The sequence below is a fragment of the Hoplias malabaricus genome, chromosome 9 (genome assembly GCF_029633855.1).
Source record: "Hoplias malabaricus isolate fHopMal1 chromosome 9, fHopMal1.hap1, whole genome shotgun sequence".
NCBI classification, from domain to species: domain Eukaryota; kingdom Metazoa; phylum Chordata; class Actinopteri; order Characiformes; family Erythrinidae; genus Hoplias; species Hoplias malabaricus.
The window spans coordinates 34842201-34863055 of record NC_089808.1 but is presented as its reverse complement, the minus strand read 5'-3'; the positions used below and the strand labels follow the sequence as shown (position 1 = coordinate 34863055).

The 20855-nt window shown below is 41.9% G+C and overlaps 1 protein-coding gene across 1 annotated transcript; it reads right to left on the bottom strand.

Moving 5' to 3' along the window:
• Positions 1-1239: 1239 nt before the first annotated feature.
• Positions 1240-20834, bottom strand: arl8 (ADP-ribosylation factor-like 8). Its single transcript, XM_066680584.1, has 6 exons — positions 20281-20834; positions 9264-9324; positions 9030-9177; positions 8284-8367; positions 6224-6375; positions 1240-4196 (listed from the first exon to the last, which is right to left on the bottom strand). The coding sequence occupies exons 1-6, from the start codon at positions 20324-20326 to the stop codon at positions 4148-4150; spliced, it is 540 nt and encodes a 179-aa protein (XP_066536681.1). The 5' UTR covers positions 20327-20834; the 3' UTR covers positions 1240-4147.
• Between the last annotated feature and the right edge of the window lie 21 nt (positions 20835-20855).

The following is a 20855-nucleotide window of genomic DNA, read 5'->3' as shown; positions in this document are numbered from 1 at the left end:
TTTCGGACCACTTATAAATGTGTTCAAAGTGCTGCCCATTGTGTTGGATTGTCAATGCATCCCTCTTCTCCCTTTCTTCACACAGCAACACCGCAGGAGAAATGCTAGCACAAGCTTCCAGTATCCGTAGTTTCAGGTGCTGCACTTCTCGTATCTTCACAGCATAGACAATTGCCTTCAGATGAAAACTAAGGGTCCTGTTCCAATTTTTGTTTTGCCCGTTCTGCAAAATCAGTGCGCCGATCTGGGTCATCCTCATTTAGATGCTGCAGCAGCTGGAGTTATAAGGGTGCCATTTGTGAGTGATTAATATCCGCTGAAGGGATGTTCGACTGATTTAACTCTCAAAAGCTGGATCCAAAATGGCAGACTTCAAAATGGCCGCCATGGTCACCACCCATCTTGAAAAGTTTCCCCCCCTCCCATATACTAATGTGCCACAAACAGGAAGTTAATATCACCAACCATTCCCATTTTATTAAGGTGTATACCCTTATATTGTACCCTAGTCTAGACAGCTACTCCTCTAATTCTAGGCCACTCCTGATGGTCTAGAGTGTTTCCTCCATTTATACTCCTTTATTTGGTTTATCAGTCCTGTTTCTGGGCTTCATTCTGGTAAATTACTCATCTTTAGCATTATCCTGTATTCGGTTTCTGCTGGACCCAGTTTTAACTCTGGAAGTTCATGGTTTATGGGTGATGGACAAGATAAAGAAAGACTGAGGGAGGAGATAAATAAACCCTTCTTTACAGAACAGAGCTCAGCTGGAGCTTATGCCTGATATCACTGTGAAACCCTGCTGCGTTACGTGCTGGAGTGTTTGAGAGCACAGTAACATGGAAAAAAAGAAAAAGAAAAGAGAAACTGAAGCACTCTTTGGTCTTCCTTATCAGCCATGCCTTCAGCAGTCTCTGTTGGTCCAGAAACATCCAGATTGCACAGTGTGTGGGTTGCTTCAGATCCCTAGTGTGCACATGCACCGAACCAGTGATGGTTTCATAACATTTCCCCTTCAAGTTACTTACATCACTGAGTGTGTTTGGGATGAAGCGGACGATGAGAAGCAAAAAAAAGAAAAAGCAACCAACTTCTGAGACGGCACTTTAGAGGTGTGGATGAAAACCCCCAAAATAAAAGCCCTTTTCCTGAAATAACAGAATCCCAACACATTACTCAGGAGTGAATCAAGATCACAAAAAAAGACCATTTCAAAATAAAAGCATTTATTTAAAAAATTACAGAATTAGGTCAAAAAAGTCGGTACATATTTCTGCTCGTGTTGAAATGGCACATTTGAGAGTTTACTGAATGGACTGACCATTGAAATGAGGGATCAGCGGAACCACAGATAAATTCATCAGTCCACTTGGTAAACTTTAACCCTTTTGCTGAAAGATACCAGGATTCCCTCACAATCCATCCAAGAAAACAAAGTGCACACGCGCACACACTCGTTTATGATCCCAGATCTTCGTAATTAATAATAATAACCGTTACGATATTTAGTAAGGTAAAACATTTCCTGCCTGTGTTTGATCGTCTTTGTATCAAAATCACAATAATAAAAGACCTTGAGTGTGAATTTCACATTTTTTCCAAAAGTTCTCTTACCAAGTTTTAAGTGAAGAAATGTATCGTAATAATGCATTGCTTGTGAAATGGCAGTCTAACATTCAGCATTCAAGCCTCAGGCCTTAAAGACTAGATATGGTGGTCCTCTTGGCAAAAAAACAGGCTTAGAGATAAATTACTGATATTTTCACGTAAAATCACAACTGATGTATTGATCATGAATATTCATTATTAGATTATTTCTCTTAATTACAAAAAATGTTTTGGCGTCATCTTAACTGCATTTCCCTCGATGAATGAACTCAAACCATGTTCAAAGATCAAACATTAGTCTGCTCTGGCTCAGAAAAATGGTTCTGGCGCAAAAACAAAGATCCATTCATCTCTTGATAATTTGTAACTAAAGCAAATCCTTTGAAGTAATAGAGGACACCACTGAATAATGTTTTTTTTTTTTAAATACAGGGGTCTGTAACAGTCCACTAAGACACTTCCTTCAGTCAAATTACACTGTAAACTTGAATGCAATATGGAACACACATTCAGAGAAGCTTTGGATGCAAACACACACACAGCAAAAGCTTTCTGCTTCAAATCATTGACCTGACTGGATGTGATACATGCACCAACAAGATAGTAACACACTAACTGAGCTAAAGGAAAGGAATCTCTTGAAGCCCAGACTGTAAAACTGAGTTTAATGTAATAGTTTCTAAACATGACATTGCCATGGTAACTAAGTGACCTTAATGTCTGTCATTTCCTGTAACGGGGGGGTGACCATAGTTTACTCGTCATATCCCCACCAAACTTCCTTTACCAAACAAAGGTCACCTGCCTCTAAACGGAACAGTGAGCTAATGCTAGCAGCAGCACCAGCACAAACGTTCACGAGTGTCAGGTCCTTATCCATCCACAGGCGTGTGGTTAGCTCAGGACATTCAGGTTAATGCTCCATCCTCACTAAAGGCCAAGGAATACATAATAGGAACCAGTTCTTCATCCTTATGAAGTGACCACAGCGTAGAGCATATATGGGTGGGGTAGAAGGCCCAGGACACAGACTCCATGCTGCCACTCCACAATAGCTACAAACATCAGCAGCGCGTGACAGACATACAGAGGTGTACTGCCACAGAAAATACAGGCATGGTGACGTTACCACCAGGAAGATGTGATAAGCAGAAGACAGCTTGAGCAACGTGGGGGGGAATATTTAAAGCTGCACTGTGTAGCTTTTTGGAGACATTTATTGTGGAAGCGCTGAAGAACATTGTGTAACATCAACTGTGCTTAGACCCTTCGACAGTCAAGTCGTAACCTCGTAAGAAGGGTTTTCTGAACTCGGTGAGGGACGTGTTCCAGGAAAGTAAGTGAATAATCAGCAATTGTCACGTCTTCATCAGTGAACTGTTAATTTTGCATCTCATTCAACCTCAACGTGTGAATTTGTCTCACGTGAATCACACGTTTGAGTTTACAGAGCGATGCACAGGGGCACACGCCGTAGCCAATAGGACGCTCTGTACGTTTTCGTTGTGCGATACTAGGCATACCTACTGTTGTTGCTGGCAAAAACATCGTTTGATAGAAAAATCTGGACTATCCAGTTGTTCACTGATTATATTCCGTCAAATGTAAACGCAGCATAACTCCCACTCGGTAACTGCAATCCTCCATTGGAAATCGTTTAGCACCGTAACGTATTTGAATATTGACAGCTTATTAAGTCTCATATTGTGTAACATGACAAAAGACATGGTTGCCACATCCTATTTGTTCTTAAATAAATGAATAACAAAGTCCCTATTAACAACAAAATAATTTCCCACATTTCAATGATCATGAAATATAATTTTTTGTTGTTGGTGCTTTTTTTTAAATTGATTTTTTAAAAATAGTGTGGCACAGGCTTTTTTTTTGTAGTTCTGGTGGACTGAGGTAATGCTACATGATGTGTAACGCATGTTCTGATATGCTTTGAATAAATTCATGATATGTAGTGGTGTTTCGAAGTGCTGTACAGGCAGCACGCACATTTCCCTCCAAAGTATAGAACAGGCTTTCAGGACCCATGAGCTGACCGATTAATAATAATAATAACAAAAATAATAACAATAATCCCTACAAAAGTAGGCTCCATGTCTCCTCTAGGCAAATGTATTTCATAAACTGTTTTGCCGAATACAATACACCAGAGACTTCCACTGATCCACTGTTCGTAAATCATAGTAGAGAACTTCTTTTCCAAAGCAGAGTGACTGAAGCACACACAAAGACACTGACACCTCTCTGTGAGCAGTTAATACTTCAAACGCTCTAAACTCTCTTCTTTCACAGACGCACTTAGACTGGTCAAACCGAGGAGTCCGTCAAACCAATCCGGTCGTTCCAAGCTGAGGTAGGTGTCCAGAGAGGTCAACCGCAGAAGTGAACATTGATCATGAGCTTTAAAAAAAAAAAAAAATGTATAATAATACATAAAAAAGCAGCCAGGAGGGTGATGCTGAGGTGCCACCAGAGCGGGTGGTAAAGGCTGTCAGTAAGTCAGTCCTGAAAGGATGTTGGAGGCTATCTGAGTCCCACCCTTGAGGTCATCCACTCCAAACCCTGGCAAAGCCTGAAATCAGAGAGACAGCAATTAAAACTGAAGCTGAACTGAAACTGAAACATGAAAAACACAAACGAATGGAGAAAAACCTACAAAAGTCAGTACCCTACACTATCTGCCATGATACGAAATATTCTTCACGACAGAGAACAGCTATCCAAGGCAATTTGCTAATGAAGCCAACGGAGCTCATTATTTGAAGTTTACTATGAATTAGGGATGTCCCAATCAAGATATAAGTTCCTATACTTAGATTTTCTTAGAAAGTACTGTTAGACACTGTGTTAAAATAAGCCATATCTTTTTTCCAGCACTGACCTGATTCTCTCAGCGCAGCCACAAAAACAAACCCCTATAGGCGGGACTATGATTCCATTGGCGGCAGCACTAACTGATGGACAGCTAACTCTGGCTGATGATTGGCTAAATAAAAATGACGACCAATGAGAAGCGTGTTCTCCGTTTAGGAGCCGTGGAGGATCTGCCCCTGCTTCTGTCTGAGGGAGAGCAGTGTCGCAAACAAATCATGGTTTTAACAGTCTCACTTCAAAAATATGTGATAAAACACACCCTGTATGAGTCCAACACTGCATTTAGTGTCCAAATACAGGACGGTTGGCGACACTAATCCCCTCACACTCCAGCTCTGATTCCAACTTGTGGGAATGTGCATTTGTGCAGAACAGTCAGAAAGAAGTGTGTGTCCACTACGGTGTCTAACAGAGTCAGATCACAACAACATTTTCAAAGCACGCTGCCTGGAGGAAATGGAGGATCCGACATCAAGCTCAATGAAATCAGTAAAACCAGTAAAATAATGCTGTGATTGGCCCCTATACAGATTTTTGAGATAGGATCGGGACATCCCTACTTTTCATATTAAATTGTGCAGCATTTTCACAGTACATGATTCAAATGTCCTTTCTACCTTAAAATAATTCAACAGTTACATTTGTGTTGTTGTACAGGGTGGGCCATTTATATGGATACACCTTAATAAAATGGGAATGGTTGGTGATATTAACTTCCTGTTTGTGGCACATTAGTATATGGGAGGGGGGAAACTTTTCAAGATGGGTGGTGACCATGGCAGCCATTTTGAAGTCGGCCATTTTAGATCCAACTTTGAAAAAACAAATGGGAATTGGGAATTTCAGAAGAAAAACAATGGTGTGGTTTTAATGTAACTTTATTCTTTCATGAGTTATTTACAAGTTTCTGACCACTTATAAAATGTGTTCAAAGTGCTGCCCATTGTGTTGGATTGTCAATGCAACCCTCTTCTCCCACTCTTCACACACTGATAGCAACACAGCAGGAGAAATGACAATTTCAGGAAAGGACTATTGCCTTCAGATGACCCCAAAGATAAAAGTCTAAGGGGGTCAGATCGGGAGACCTTGGGGTCCATTCAACTGGCCCACGACGACCAATCCACTTTCCAGGAAACTGTTCATCTAGGAATGCTCGGACCTGACACCCATAATGTGGTGGTGCACCATCTTGCTGGAAAAACTCAGGGAACGTGCCAGCTTCAGCGCATAAAGAGGGAAACGCATCATCATGTAGCAATTTCACATATCCAGTGGCCTTGAGGTTTCCATTGATGAAGAATGGCCCCGCTATCTTTGTGCCCCATATACCACACCATACCATCAAGATGTGCAGCACCTGAAACTACAGAACCAAGCACACCATTGTTTTTCTTGTGAAATTCCCAATAAGTTTGATGTGTCACATGACCCTCTTCCCATTGTGCCACAAACAGGAAGTTAATATCACCAACCGTTCCCATTTTATTAAAGTGTATCCATATAAATGGCCCACCCTGTATTTTAGTTATACTTGGCACTTTTGCTTGGCATTTGTCCATTTTTTTAGTTTAAAAACCGAGAATATTGGTGGCAAAGCTATCATCACTTGTTAACTACATTAGCCTTGTAGATCAGGTCCAAATCATGTCTTTTAAATTTGGTTTTCCCTTCAGACTATTTCTGTAAGATCAGGTGTTTTGTGTGTGTGTGTGTGTGTCTCACCCTTCTCCTGTAAGTGCACAGCAGGACTGAATGTGCCAAGGATGGTCTTTAATGGAGCTGAGGGTCAGGTACTTGGAGATTTCGGCTGCAGACATGCAACCCTTCATATCCTGCTTGTTGGCAAATATCAAAACTGCTGCCTTACGCAGGTCCTGTGAGAGAATGGAATATAATTAAATGGAAAAGTAAAAATGACATTATTTAAAATACAATAAAGATGAATGCAGTGGAGGTTTGTGTACATTCTTGCATGAGATGGAATATTACACTGAATGTATATTCTGCATGTAACACCTTTAAACCTTTAAGCAAATGGCTTGCTCCATAGTGTTAAATGAATGCTGAATGTGGTTTATGGTCAGTTTGTTGGTGAGAATCTGCAAATGTGACCTCTGTAGCTGAGAGACAGTCATTATACCATCAGGAGATCCCCCAGTCAACCCCTGCTGACAAATCAGAGGCGATGCATTACCAGCAGTTTAAAAAGAAGCCACATGCTTCAGAGGAAGTGTGTGCTTACCCTCACCCTCCCGGGATGGTGACATTGTATTTGAGTGAGGGAGAAAAGGGGTAGAAATAAACAACAAGGGTAACAAAAAGCCAAAGCCATGCTGCCCCCCTGGCCTTTGCTTGTTCACACCCTTGCAACTGTATGAAAGTCAAACTTCAGCCTTTGAAACATCCAAATTCAAACATTCAAGTTTCATAAGTCTTTGTCTTGAAGCCTTTGTCTGCAGTTTATTTGCTGCTCCTGCTGTAAAAACTGACTCAGCAGCAGCAATCTTCAGGACAAAGACTAGGCACAACACAGTTTCAGATGAATAAGGCAGGATCTACATCTATTTTTAGCAGAAATTTACAAAACCACACAAGGAACAAACTCTGATTTAGAAAGAGCCCAACTTTTTTAGTGCAGCAGCAAAAACGAGTCTCGCTTCTGCGTTTTTCATCCAAACGCCAGAAAAGTGGGGCTCACAGCTGCTCCTCTTTTATATTCAGCATTCTTCACACTGCAACACTACCACTAATTCTTTCATCTGCAGTTTGTAGTTCTGTAGTTTTAGCTGTGAACCTCTCTCCTAGCGAAACAGATGGGCATGAGATGCTCAGATTCCATAAGAAAGAGGCAATGGGGATGAAGTTTCTATATAGCAAAGAGAATACAGCTTCACAGAAGTCTTAACTGTGGTCATTGCTTAATCATGAATTAGACATTTTTCAGTATGTTTGGGGTTGTACACTACATATCTTCTAAATTAAAAGGTAAGTTTAGGAAGCAGTGTTCTCTCTGTGTGTGTGGGTTTCCTCCGGGTGCTCCGGTTTCCTCCCACAGTCCAAAAACACACGTAGGTAGGTGGATTGGTGACTCAGAAGTGTCCGTAGGTGTGAGTGTGTGAGTGAATGTGTGTGTTGCCCTGTGAAGGACTGGCGCCCCCTCCAGGGTGTATTCCCCGCCTTGCGCCCAATGATTCCAGGTAGGCTCTGGACCCACCGCGACCCTGAACTGGATAAGCGCTTACAGATAATGAACGAATGAATGAATTTTAGGGAGCATGTTCACCTTTGTATTAAAAATGTCACTCAAACTGACCCCCAAATTTACTGGATTTCACTCTGTCCCTCCTGAGAATGCAGTTCCACAGTCCAGTGCTGGAGGTGAACGGGGAGATTTTTACCTCTCTTGCCCAGACTTGGCATTGGGCATGTGAACCATACGCTCATGTGTAGCTCCGGTGTGGGCTGTGTATTACATGTGTTTCTGTGGATTTTATACAATGAGCACACCACGGTGTAGTTGAATACACCATTGTAAGGGGTGGTGACAAACGTCTTGAACACGCAGTGTATTTGTGGAGAACGTTTAGATGTTTACTGTCTTCTAGAGTTTGTTTTAAACTCGTATCTTCAGCAGAAAGCTATGGGCCAAAGATGTTTTGGTTTTTGTTGAGCGAGTGTAAAAAATGTAACAAACTGTAACAAAAACAATCTGAGGTAAATAATGGGCAGCCATTGTTTGTACCTTTATTTAAAGGGGGTGGGGGTGTTAAACAGGGCTTTACCTCATGCGCCAGCATTCTGTACAGCTCCTCTTTAGAGATAGCAAGCCTTTCTCTGTCTGTACTGTCCACTACTAATATGATGAACTACAGGAGAAAAAGACAAACACACACACAAACAACAAAAATGTTAAACAGTTCAGGTTACAGCTCCTGCTATTTAAAAAAGGCCTTGGACAATAGGCTCAGTTTGAAACGTGCACTTTCTGAGAGTCTCGGCATGTTCCTGCATGCAAGCACGTGCTGAGGGAGTGAATGCGTGCTGAACAGATTGCAGTGGTTTAGAACAGCATTCAGTCACCAGCCCCCACCACCTCTCCATTACATGCCCGAGTTTTGGGACTGAATGGTGGTGACCTCCCCTTTCAGTCCTCTTTGTCAGCCACTGAACTCTGATCTCTGAGCTCAACATGCACACACCAGCTGTGCTTCAGAGAGCAGGCTGCTGTTCACACCATTCACCAGCGTAACACCAGAGCCACAGCCAGACTTACTACACACTTAGCGTCATCCAGGTTAGCTTTTTTTGATGCTATATCAAGTGAAACCACTATTTAGTGGCTATAATTACATGCCATGTAAAATTGGTCTTCTTAAACTCATAGTTTCTTAATGTAAAAGTAGAAAATACCAGTTATATTCTCTGAAGAACAAACGTATCTACATCTTTTCATCACAATGCTGGCCACTTTATGGAAGGTCACAGTACGCTGAACTAGGATGCTGCACAGCGATACTGAAAACATTACCTCAGTGTTGGAGTAGTAGGTGTTCCATGAGGAACGGAGACTCTCCTGGCCACCGATATCCCACATTAAAAAGTGTGTATTTTTCACCACAATCTCTTCGACATTGCTGCCGATTGTTGGAGAGGTGTGTACAACCTCTTTCATCAAGCTGTAAAACAACAAAAGCATTGAAGTCCCAACATTCAGCATCAAAACTCTGAGAATAAGCCTCGCCATAAAGCAGACATCACTTACAACTGGTAAAGAATGGTCGTCTTTCCAGCGTTGTCAAGACCCACGATGATCACCTTGTGTTCTGCAAATAAGAGAACAAAACCTAATGAACACAACGGTTGTTAAAGAAAATAACAATAATACATTTATATACAGTCAGAGTTTGCAATGGAAGCGTTAAGGATTCAAAATTCAATATTGAGAGAGAGAGAGAATTAAGAGAACTTTATTTAGCCATCAGTTGACCTTACACCATTCTGCACAAATTCAAATAAATATACTGCTACATTCAGATTCTTATTCTCTTTATACAACCTTAATACTCCAAAAAAAGTAAATACATTATAACAACAACTCTTTAAGGGTTAAGACATCAGCAACAATCTTCCCCAAAGAAGATCCACATCCACATTCACTTCTAAACCATCAAGAGACACACAGACACAGAGAGAGAGAGAGAGAGAGAGAGAGAGAGAGAGAGAGAGAAGGAAAGAGAAAGAAGGACAGAGAGAAAGAGAAGGACAGAAAATGAGAGAGAAAGAGAGTCGAGAGAGAGAGAAAGGGAAGGACAGAGAGAGAGAGAGAAGGAAAGAGAGAGAGAAGGACAGAGAGAAAAGTTAATTATCCTTCATGGACAAATTAAAATGACCCAGTGTTATTCTTTCTGAGATAATGACCGATGATTCTTGTTCAGGAGAAACATTACCATTATAATGGAAAGTTGTAGCATTATTTTTAAAAATACACTCACAACATGATCAACTTAACAGCTTGATAAACAATTAAAAAGTAAATGAAAGTCCATTTTTTTAATTTTTAAAACGGCATATATTTGTGAATACTCTTATTTTAACGTTACAAAATAGATGCCGTTGAAAAGCAAAATGTGCACACCCCTGAGGACACGATCTCTTGAAGCAAAGAACTAGAAACAGCAGGTGAGTAAACACTAAAAGGTAATCAATATACAGCACAAGTCCAGTTTGTCAGAGCACAGGTGATAGATTTGTAATTATTTTTTAAAAATATTATGCCTGTGTACTGTTTGCGTGGTCTATAATCAAATGAGCAAGAAAGCTACAATGCCTCAAAGCAAATGTCCGAGAGCAGGGAGAATGGTACCCATTACATGCACACAGTTCCCACACAGATATTTCCTGGTGGCATAGCAGTGACATGGACGACTGGTTCTCCATCACATACAAGAACCATGACACCAGGCCAAGACCCATGCATTTTTTGGGGTATATATGTTTATATATACACAGCACTGCCTTTACTAAAGAGCCCTGGAAGAACTAAATATTTATTGTACAGCTGCAAATGTGTGTGTAGTACAATAAGAGTGGGGAGCTGAAAGAGCCCTGGGTATAATAGGAACATACCATACCTCGTTTTCCACAAATGAACAGTTCTGGGGTCTTAATAAAACATCTGTAACATGCTTTGGTCAAAACAGCATAAGAATCAAACACAGCACTTTTCTTACCCTGGCTAAATAGCCCTGTTCAGAACGGCCAGTTTAAGTGCCTGTTGAGAACAAGCCTCTGTGTATGGAGGAAGAAATACTTTTTTTTAGTAATGTTCATGTGATTCCCTTTTATTTTCTGTTCTTGTTTTCAACTAATTTTATCCGTAACTATTTCTCTGCACTTGGTGCAATTGGTTTGCTCCATTTAACCTTATCTTTGCACGCTTACATAAAGGAGGGTCCAGCTCATTTTGTTGTTGAATTGTATGGTCACTCTGGGCCTATCACAGAGACATAATCTCTATTTTAAGATAGTTCAAGAGGCTGAACAGACCCACACAGGTGCCTACACCATGTCACAGAGTAACGCTCAAGTCTTAGCCATGGAAACTATGATGGGTCATGGCCAGGATCAAAGCTGGCAGGCCAATGTAAGGACAATCCTTTGAGAGTGTGTAGAAGACAGAGTAGGAGTAGTCTGGCTTTTCACCTCCGGATTTAGATGTAGGCCAGGGGAAGGAAGCCAGGTCAGACCATTTGTGTCTGTTCTGACAGTTGCACAATGCGAGAGTGGACACTACATCGTTATTACTTCCTCAAAGATGACTGACCCAGACAGTGATTCTGGCTTGACTTTGCAAAACTGAGCAGTGACAAACTCCATAAAATAAATTAATACATAAATAAAAACAGAGGACAGCAACATCCACAATGTTCATATGAATAATATACTGACGTTAAAGCAAGACATTATTAATTCAATTATAAACATTCTCAACATTTTTAAATGTTAGTTCTGGGGTCAAGATTCAACTTTTCAATATTTTGTATGTAATGTTGTATTTAAAATAACTCTACACTGATATACAACATGGGAGGCACGGTGGTGCAGCAGGTAGTGTCGCAGTCACACAGCTCCAGGGACCTGGAGGTTGTGGGTTCGATTCCCGCTCCGGGTGACTGTCTGTGAGGAGTGTGGTGTGTTCTCTCTGTGTCTGCGTGGGTTTCCTCCGGGTGACTGTCTGTGAGGAGTGTGGTGTGTTCTCTCTGTGTCTGCGTGGGTTTCCTCCGGGTGACTGTCTGTGAGGAGTGTTGTGTGTTCTCTCTGTGTCTGCGTGGGTTTCCTATGGGTGACTGTCTGTGAGGAGTGTGGTGTGTTCTCCTTGTGTCTGCGTGGGTTTCCTCCTGGTGACTGTCTGTGAGGAGTGTGGTGTGTTCTCTCTGTGTCTGCGTGGGTTTCCTCCGGGTGACTGTCTGTGAGGAGTGTGGTGTGTTCTCTCTGTGTCTGCGTGGGTTTCCTCCGGGTGACTGTCTGTGAGGAGTGTGGTGTGTTCTCTCTGTGTCTGCGTGGGTTTCCTCCGGGTGACTGTCTGTGAGGAGTGTGGTGTGTTCTCTCTGTGTCTGCGTGGGTTTCCTCCGGGTGACTGTCTGTGAGGAGTGTTGTGTGTTCTCTCTGTGTCTGCGTGGGTTTCCTATGGGTGACTGTCTGTGAGGAGTGTGGTGTGTTCTCCTTGTGTCTGCGTGGGTTTCCTCCTGGTGACTGTCTGTGAGGAGTGTGGTGTGTTCTCTCTGTGTCTGCGTGGGTTTCCTCCGGGTGACTGTCTGTGAGGAGTGTGGTGTGTTCTCTCTGTGTCTGCGTGGGTTTCCTCCGGGTGACTGTCTGTGAGGAGTGTGGTGTGTTCTCTCTGTGTCTGCGTGGGTTTCCTATGGGTGACTGTCTGTGAGGAGTGTGGTGTGTTCTCTCTGTGTCTGCATGGGTTTCCTCCGGGTGACTGTCTGTGAGGAGTGTGGTGTGTTGTCCCTGTGTCCACGTGGGTTTCCTCCGGGTGACTGTCTGTGAGGAGTGTGGTGTGTTCTCTCTCTGTGTCTGCGTGGGTTTCCTCCGGGTGACTGTCTGTGAGGAGTGTGGTGTGTTCTCCGTGTCCACGTGGGTTTTCTCCGGGTGCTCCGGTTTCCTCCCACAGTCCAAAAACACACGTTGGTAGGTTGATTGGTGACTCAAAAGTCACCGTAAGTGTGAGTGTGTGTATGTGTGTGTGTGTGTGTGTTGCCCTGTGAAGGACTGGCGCCCCCTCCAGGGTGTGCTCCTGCCTTGCGCCCAATGATTCCAGGTAGGCTTTGGACCCACCGTGACCCTGAATTGGATAAGCGGTTACAGATAATGGATGGATGGATGATATACAACATGTATACAGATTGGTTTAATTAAACATCAAGTTTAAACCTCTCCAACCTTTTCCATTAATGACCCCTAGGATTTATTACCGGTTTCTAAAACCCTAATCATTTGAGTCTGGTTTGAACAGACAGTATCCACAGTGTGCATTCCTAGTTTATTCCAGTGATTTCCACAAAGAATGAGAAATGAGATATTCACAGAGGAGACTCTGGTGTGTTTGTGATAAATTTGGTGTTAAATCTTGTTACGCTGTTTGTCCACGCCACTATCTTGTTCCATTTACTCACTAGGAGCTTGGACCCAGACTTCTGTAAAGCTGCTTTGTGACAAAAGTGCTAAACAAATACAGTCAATCAAATAGAACAAAATTGTTTTATATTTGGAAAAGCAAGCCATTTTGAAGATGATGCTTCAAACACAAATACCAATTACAGTCCTTTCAGATCAGAAAAATCACAGTACCCAACGACAGAACAATCACTGGAGTCGAGAAGAAAACTCCAAAAATATCATTCAAAGTAATCACAGACAAAACTTTACAATTTAAAGATGAAAGTATGACATTTGTAGATGAAGAAAACACAAAAAAAAGCAGATGCAAACCTCCAGGAGTGACAAGCCAGACTGGAATTTGCAAAGCAATCTAGATAAAAAGAGAAGAGGTTCTGGAACAATGTCATGCACAGATGAGATGAAGATAATCTTGGATGGAAAGAGAATAGAGAATGAGAGAGACTCTAAATGAACCTAAGCAGATGACTCAGAGTCAGTGTTATGGCTTGGGCATGCATGGCTGCCTCTAGATCTGGCTCACTGGTCTCGACTGATATCAAAGAAAGCCCCCACATCCAGTGGGTGGAGGTTCAGAAGTGCAGACTGCAGCTGGTCTGAAATAGAGCAAATGCTTAACTAAAAAGTTCCACAGTTAGACAGGTGATTTAAAACTACCCGATTTCCCCATTTAAGTCCATTTACCAACCAAACAAGGCTGCTGCCATTTTCACAAACAAGAAGTTGCTTACAGAAAATTAATCTGCATTGAATGAAGTCATCATCCTTGCATTTAAACTGCCTTGAAATTCAGGGAATTCACAAAAGGAGGATGCCAAGTTTTACAGGAAACGAAGGTTCGTTCCTCCCTTCCCCTCAATACCAGCCGCTACTCTTCAGACAAGACAATGCATAAGACACAGAAACATTTAAGTTAAGACTTGATATTATTCAGCAGCATGAACCTTAGTGAGGTCAGATTTGGGTCCCGAAATCCATACCGACTCATCCCATATGAGACTGAATGTGGGCTATCAACCTAGAGAACTGCTGAAGGGGCTTTATACACCTCCTCTAGTCATCTCTTGGCACTGGGCAAGCTTATGTATAGCTGATCCAGCCCAACCCATTTCACTTCATGCTGTGCTTGCAAAGTATGTGTCTGCATGAGAGGCTTGAATTCAGCAGCTGAATTAACAAACCAAAGAGGTGAATACTAGCTTTCGGTCCTGTGCTGTAGATTTATCAATATGAAGAATGTCACAAAGGACACACAGCCTCGAGAAAGAGCAGTTGCTGTGTGTTTACTCTGAACTGCGGTTGTCATTTTACACAACATAACATTACACAGTAAATTGGCACAGGCGGGTGGAACTGGCATTTTACAGCCTCTCATATACGAACCTACAAACCTACAAATTCACCTTATAGAGTGTTTCCAAACTGGTGCTTTCCCACACTTCTATTCTGCTGGACTGCCGACCGAGTGTGGCTTTTATCCATGCTGCTACTTTGCTGTACACGCCGGGTCAATGTGGCCGCTACTAATCTACTCTGTGCGCCGGTCCAGTGCAGCTATCTCCGCTGATATGCTGTTAAATACGCTGACAGAGTGTTGCTGCTATTTCTGCTGTACTCAGACTTAATCCATTCAGGTTTGTTTTGTGTTCTGTTTGCTCTGTTTATGTCTTTCACCCCCATACCCCATAGCTTGGTGAATAGCTGGATAGCTAACTCGTTTACTAATGGCTCCTAAGCTTCTCTCTGACTCAGAGAGGAGGCGTGGCTATGGTAGCCTTGTGATTGGTCAGGGTAATAGTGACAAAAGCATTACCCACTTTTAGAACTGCCCATTCTACATCGAGAGGAGAGCAGTGCTGGTCATTTTTGAGAAGCGATTTATCATATTTCTGTATTGTGTTTTTTATTTAAACTTTGCTGAACGTTTCACACAACACCCAAGTTTAGAATTATACAAAAAAACCCCACAAAATTTCAATATTCCAGGGGTTTTAAGATAAGTGTCCAACTACTTGACTACCAACTGATTTACTCATTCGCCTTTGTTTAAAAGAATGTCACACTGAAGAACACAAGGTAACGAGCTCTGCTTGAGACAGTAATGCAGGGAATTAGAAGAGAGAATGGGATTAGTAATCTCATCCTCCAGAGACCTCCTTCTGCACTCAGCTCAGGGGAATTAGGCCAACACTATCCCACACTCCCCCAATGCTTGGACTGAGCAGGAACAGAGGATACATTTATTCAAAGCAGTAAAAGTAGACCTAGTTATGCTTCATTTTTCTTATCAGCATTTTGCTTTTAGCCTGTACACAAAATCAGCAGCTGAACACTGTTTAGTGTTCGTTTGTTTCCACTGTTGTATCAACCATGACTCATTATATTTCATGTATAAGACACAATATTTGCTTCATGTAGTGAGGATTGTCTACCTCTTGATTATGACACTGCGTACCAGCAGGTGGACAAAGATAACATTAATTAAAATATATTTTTCCCACATTTCATTGTGTATAAAAGAAAAGCTCAGCTCAGTCTGAATCCATGTTTTATTTAGACATACAATGATCTATTGAGCCATGAAGAGAACAACACTGATCATCTCATTATAACTGCTCCTGCGCAGGGGTGAGATATATCAGGCAGCAATTAAACAGGCCATTTAAGTTGAAGTTGAGGTGTAGGAAGCAAGAAAAACAGGCGAGCATTCGGTTTTGATTGGAGGGCTGAGGGACAAATTGGAAAGGCTAGGGTCAGAACATTGTCCAAAAAAATTGCAGGACTTGTGGGTTGCTCCTGGTACGCAGTCGTGAGCACCTAAAAAAAACTGTCCAAGGATAACAACTGGTGAAATGATGACAGGGTCAGGGGAGCCCAGGCCTCATGGATATCCGCTCTGATCCAATCCCACAGAAGTGCTACTGTTGGACAAACTGCTGAACAACATAATGCTGGCTATGATAGAAAGGTGTCAGAACATAGTGCATCACCACAGAACGGTTACAGAGATCCTACTGACACTGGTCTCTAAATACCCCAGATCTCATTCCAATGAGCTGTGCTGAAAAACACATATAAAGGATCTGTTGCTAGATAAAGCAGGACACCTTCACAGGTTCTTTGGAGTACATGGGAATGGATGGGCCACAGCATGGTACAGCTGCAAGAGTGTGACCTGCATGATAAGAGGCAGGTTGTTTTGTCCAGTACCCAGAACCCAACAGACAACCGGTCCATTACAGAGTATCACACACTCACACAACCACTCCCACATTCACATCTACCGTCAATATCACTCAGTCAATCCACCTACCAGCATGTGTCTGTGGACTGTGAGAGGAAAACTGAGCACCTGGATAAACCAACACAGATACACACTGTAACCTGAGCTGAGGATTGAAACCCCAACCCCAGGGCCCTGCAACTGTGAGGCAGCAACCTGATCTGTTTGTTGCACCACCTGGAGTTAAAGTTTTGCTGCTTATTTTATGTTCTATATTCAAATTTGGCTCAAGTTTAAAGTGGGGAAATTTGACCATAAGCTTATTATTTCCGTAACGTAGTCACTGCCAATTAAACCTGTCAGCTAGACCTCCCCCAATCACTGCATGCAACACATTTGGGAGGGTGAATTTGCAAGCATCATCCTGAGAGATGCAGGGGCCCATCCCATCCAGAGAGATAGAGGCCTATTGAAAGTGAATGAACATCACTGGATCTCTCATGAACACTCATTCTGTCTTAGAATACCGACAAGGTTTTTCTGTGTCACTTTTCAATGTTTATCAACGGCCAAAGGGGGACTAATTGAAACAATGACAGAAAACGTCTTGTATTTAGTCCATTTGGGTGTTGTTTAGACCTCTGATAGAAATATTGTGCACAAGAAGAGTATCTTCTCACAGCTCTGAGCACAGCAAACCTTCGGGAACATCTGTCTGTCATTCCAGGGATCTGAAGATTCTGTCTGGAATGTTTGGACAGAACTAGCATGTTCCACTAGTGTCTCAAGGAGGGAAAGAAAAAAAAATAAAATCAATAAAAACCCCTGCAATCCCCACCCACTGAAAATACAACATTTTCACATTCTGTGATCAACTACGCCCAAATACCTCACACTTCAGCCGCTTGTTTTTACAACTGAGAATTCGGATCAATGAATGTTGATGAGGATATACAAATGTTTGATCCTTAATTTCATAAACATCATTTCCAGCTTCAGGCACAGACCTTTTATGGGTTTGGAAACAACTGTGAACAGCTGCTGAATGATTTCTTTTCCAGAACCGACTGAGGTATGTCAAATAAATAGTAAAGTGCCAAGTTATTGGGCCTTTAAAAATGGGCAGAATGGGCTTAATCTTTGGGCTTAAATATTATTATCACTCGAGAATCCAAAACAAACACTTTACTGTTTTATGAACATTCAATATGCTAGAGAAAACCCAAGTGATCTTATTGAGCAGACTTCCCAGTTGCTTGTCCTGGAATTAGTTCCTGTTGCTAAGGCAGAGAATAGCGTGACAGGAAGAAAACATAATATGAATAACATAATGGAAAGACAATACTGTAGGCATCCGCCTTATATGCGCAAGTTCTGTATACTGGGCCACCCAAGGCAGCAGGCCTTCTGTCACATCCTTTGAGTCAGAGGATCCCCAGTGTCTGTTCTAAAGTACAAAAGCTATGGGGGGCTGGGCTACAACTGCTTTTCGCCTTTTAAATCTTTACAGGAAACAATGTGACACCCACTGTCCTGCACCACTGTATTCATTGAGATTAAAATATACCTGGAGACAGCTATGCATTAGTCAGCCCATTCATTTCAGCGTCTGTCTACAAGTCAGAGTTGGGTGGAGCTGGTAACATTCTTTTCCTTAAAAATGTTTTTTAAAGGCTAAGCAGCAGCTCTATGAAAGTGTCAAACAAATAAACACAGTGGAGTTTGAGTTCCTAACTTGTGTTTATTGATAGCCAGAAAAACATGTTATTTCTTATTAATTCAAGGAATAAGGTTTAAAAGACCGTTGTTCACCCCCCAACGGTGTTCGGAAACTCTAATAGACGTCTTGCCTGTGACGTAGATGGTGGACAACAAGTCTAGAAGTTGCACTTAATTTAATGCAAAATGAGGAAAAGGTGTGTTGTTTTTGGCTGCAATCATTCAATGTACAGTGGGACATCTGTGCACAAATGGCCCAAAGATCCCTAAATATCCAGAAAATGGACTAAATTTGTCAACTTTAAACGGGCACTTTGGAAAGGACCATCCGCTCACTCCGTTATCTGTAGCTCATTTCACTGGCGCTTTTCCAACAATATGGGCATGTAAGGACACCAACGAAAGGTGTTCAAGAGCCTCTGTAACATGGAGGTAAACAGGGTAAGGACACTGACTTCGCCTGTTTTAGTTGGTGTTAGTTAACGTTAGCTTGACTCGCTAAACTCGGTGTCTCAGATTATACTCGGCTACGTAGCTGCATTACGGGGGTTTATAGTGTCGGATGAATTCGAGTTCGACCACATTTACAAGAATAACGGTACCTCTAAATTTGAGTTTAGCTTATTGCTAGGCTATTGTCATGAATAATGTTGGTTATTTAGCTAGATACTGTCATAACAGTCAGTCATAACGGTGTTTTACCGCGGCGTTGTTCAGCTGTTGTCCACCAGTGACGTCACGGTCGCGTTCAAGAATTTCCGTAGCGAGCTCGGGTTTTTCCGTCAATTTAATACATTTTGTCAGTTTTAAAGCAAATTAAGCTGCTATTTTCATTTTACTTCATACTTATATATGTCAGTAACTAAAATAATGTGAAATATTCATGAAGGTCCATTAAGTGGTGCTTAGCCTTTAAATATAATGTGCAATATTATTATATCTGAGCCCCATTTAGAGTAGTGGCACATTAAGAGAATGTCAGAAAAACCTGAAATTACAGCATGTTTTCCTGGAAGTCTCTAAAACCCAGCAAACCACATAAACCACAGAGTTATGATCACGAGACATCACTGAAACTAAGCCAGCACATTTGTATTAACACCAGTATAAAGGTGCTGACACTACACCGTCCAGTACTTAGTCCCGTGTTTCAGTGTCAGAATGAAAAAGGAATTAAAAAATGTGTGCATGATTAAATCATCGAGGTGAATGTGAATGGTACCATTTTAAGAAACATGTCTATTCAGAGCTGTTTGGTTGTTTCAGTCATCTGAAAACAGAGGTGACCCTTTATTTAGACTGGGGAACAAAATGTAACATATCAGTTTGAGGAAACAAAATGTTAAATGCACCATGGGCCCAATTTATAAAACGGAGGAGAGTATGTATTACACTGAGGGCAGGTTTTAAGCCTCCAAATGTGACACATTTAAAACTGTGTGATAGTTTATACTTATCTAAGTTTTTCTGTGGCGTTACAGCTGTGTCTATAGGGGTTGTTAAAAAGAATATCTCACATTTTGTGCGTTTTAAGAGGGTGGTAGAGGTTGTTAATGACAGAAAACAGCCCAAGAGCCGATGATGTCCGAGATATTCCGGTGTATTATCAGACAAAGTGAATCGGACGTTTTATGCGTGTTAGCTCCGGCTAACAGTCAGAGCACTTCACCAGCTGTTTATAGTGTGGCGGCTTTAACCGAAAACAAGTCAAATATATTACCACAACATTACTCTTTTCATAGTTATATACATCCTAAACACCTCAGGTCTGTAAAATTAGGTCGCTAGTGATAGCTAATATGAACAGTTAGATATCTCTGCGGAGTTATAGTGGTTCAACAATAATAACGGTGTTCAATCACACAGTAACGGTATTTTACAAACCTGTGGTCATACTGTACATTTGCTGAAGGCTGTACTGAAGTACTGTTAGCTTTTTTTCATCCAGCAAAACAAATACTTCCAACCTACTTGGAAAACAGAGTTAGAAAGGGGAAAGGGTAGTTAACTAACTGGTAACTGTGTAAATATCACCGCAGTATCCAGATTATCAGGTAAAAAGTCTAGTCAGGGCTCTGAATCTACCGTTAACTTATCATTAGCCAGTTGCTTAAAACAACATTTACTACTAAAAAGGCTACTACTAAGTTCTTACCTTGATTACAGAAAAAACTCCAAAGCTTCGCCACAATTAGACCCATGTCTCTTGTTTAAAAAAAATAATTCTTCGCCAGGTTTAATCACGACTTTTTTAAGAGCTGCCTGAGAGGCCTGTGGGTGTAGAGCCGCCGGTCGCTAACCCGTTCTCTATCTTCATGCGGATGGAGGGAGGGAGAGCTCCAGCTAACGTTAGCTACAAAAATCCCATTTTCCAGTCGTCCAGGTGAATGAGAAGTGAAGGATTCACGTCGACATTACAGCTCGGCTGTGCTGTTGTTCGTGAACAGACGTGGAGCCGTTAGTTTTTCAATTGTTCGGCTCTTTGTGCGGAGAGAGCAGCTGCGCCTCCAAGTCCTTCTTCATCTCCCACACAAACACACAGAGACAGAGGCTCTTTAACCCCGCTGTGGTTTTTACTGAGCTCTTACTGCTCCAGGGCTCCACCGAGGCTCCAACGTGGACTGGCAGATGCTTCCAACAGCCGATACAACTCTGACTAATCCCATCTCCTTATCAGCCTAGGATAGAATGAGTGTCTATAGCTCATTTTTTTTTCTTTTCTTTTTTTTG

What these genes read in the sequence shown, in the direction of transcription:
- arl8 (XM_066680584.1), bottom strand. Translation starts at nt 20,326, where the DNA reads ATGGGTCTAATTGTGGCGAAGCTTTGGAGTTTTTTCTGTAATCAAG. An exon ending in ACGACCATTCTTTACCAGTT is followed by an intron (nt 9,178 to 9,263) that starts GTAAGTGATGTC and finishes GTTGTTTTACAG; the next exon opens with CTTGATGAAAGAGGTTGTAC. An exon ending in CCTACTACTCCAACACTGAG is followed by an intron (nt 8,368 to 9,029) that starts GTAATGTTTTCA and finishes TTTCTCCTGTAG; the next exon opens with TTCATCATATTAGTAGTGGA.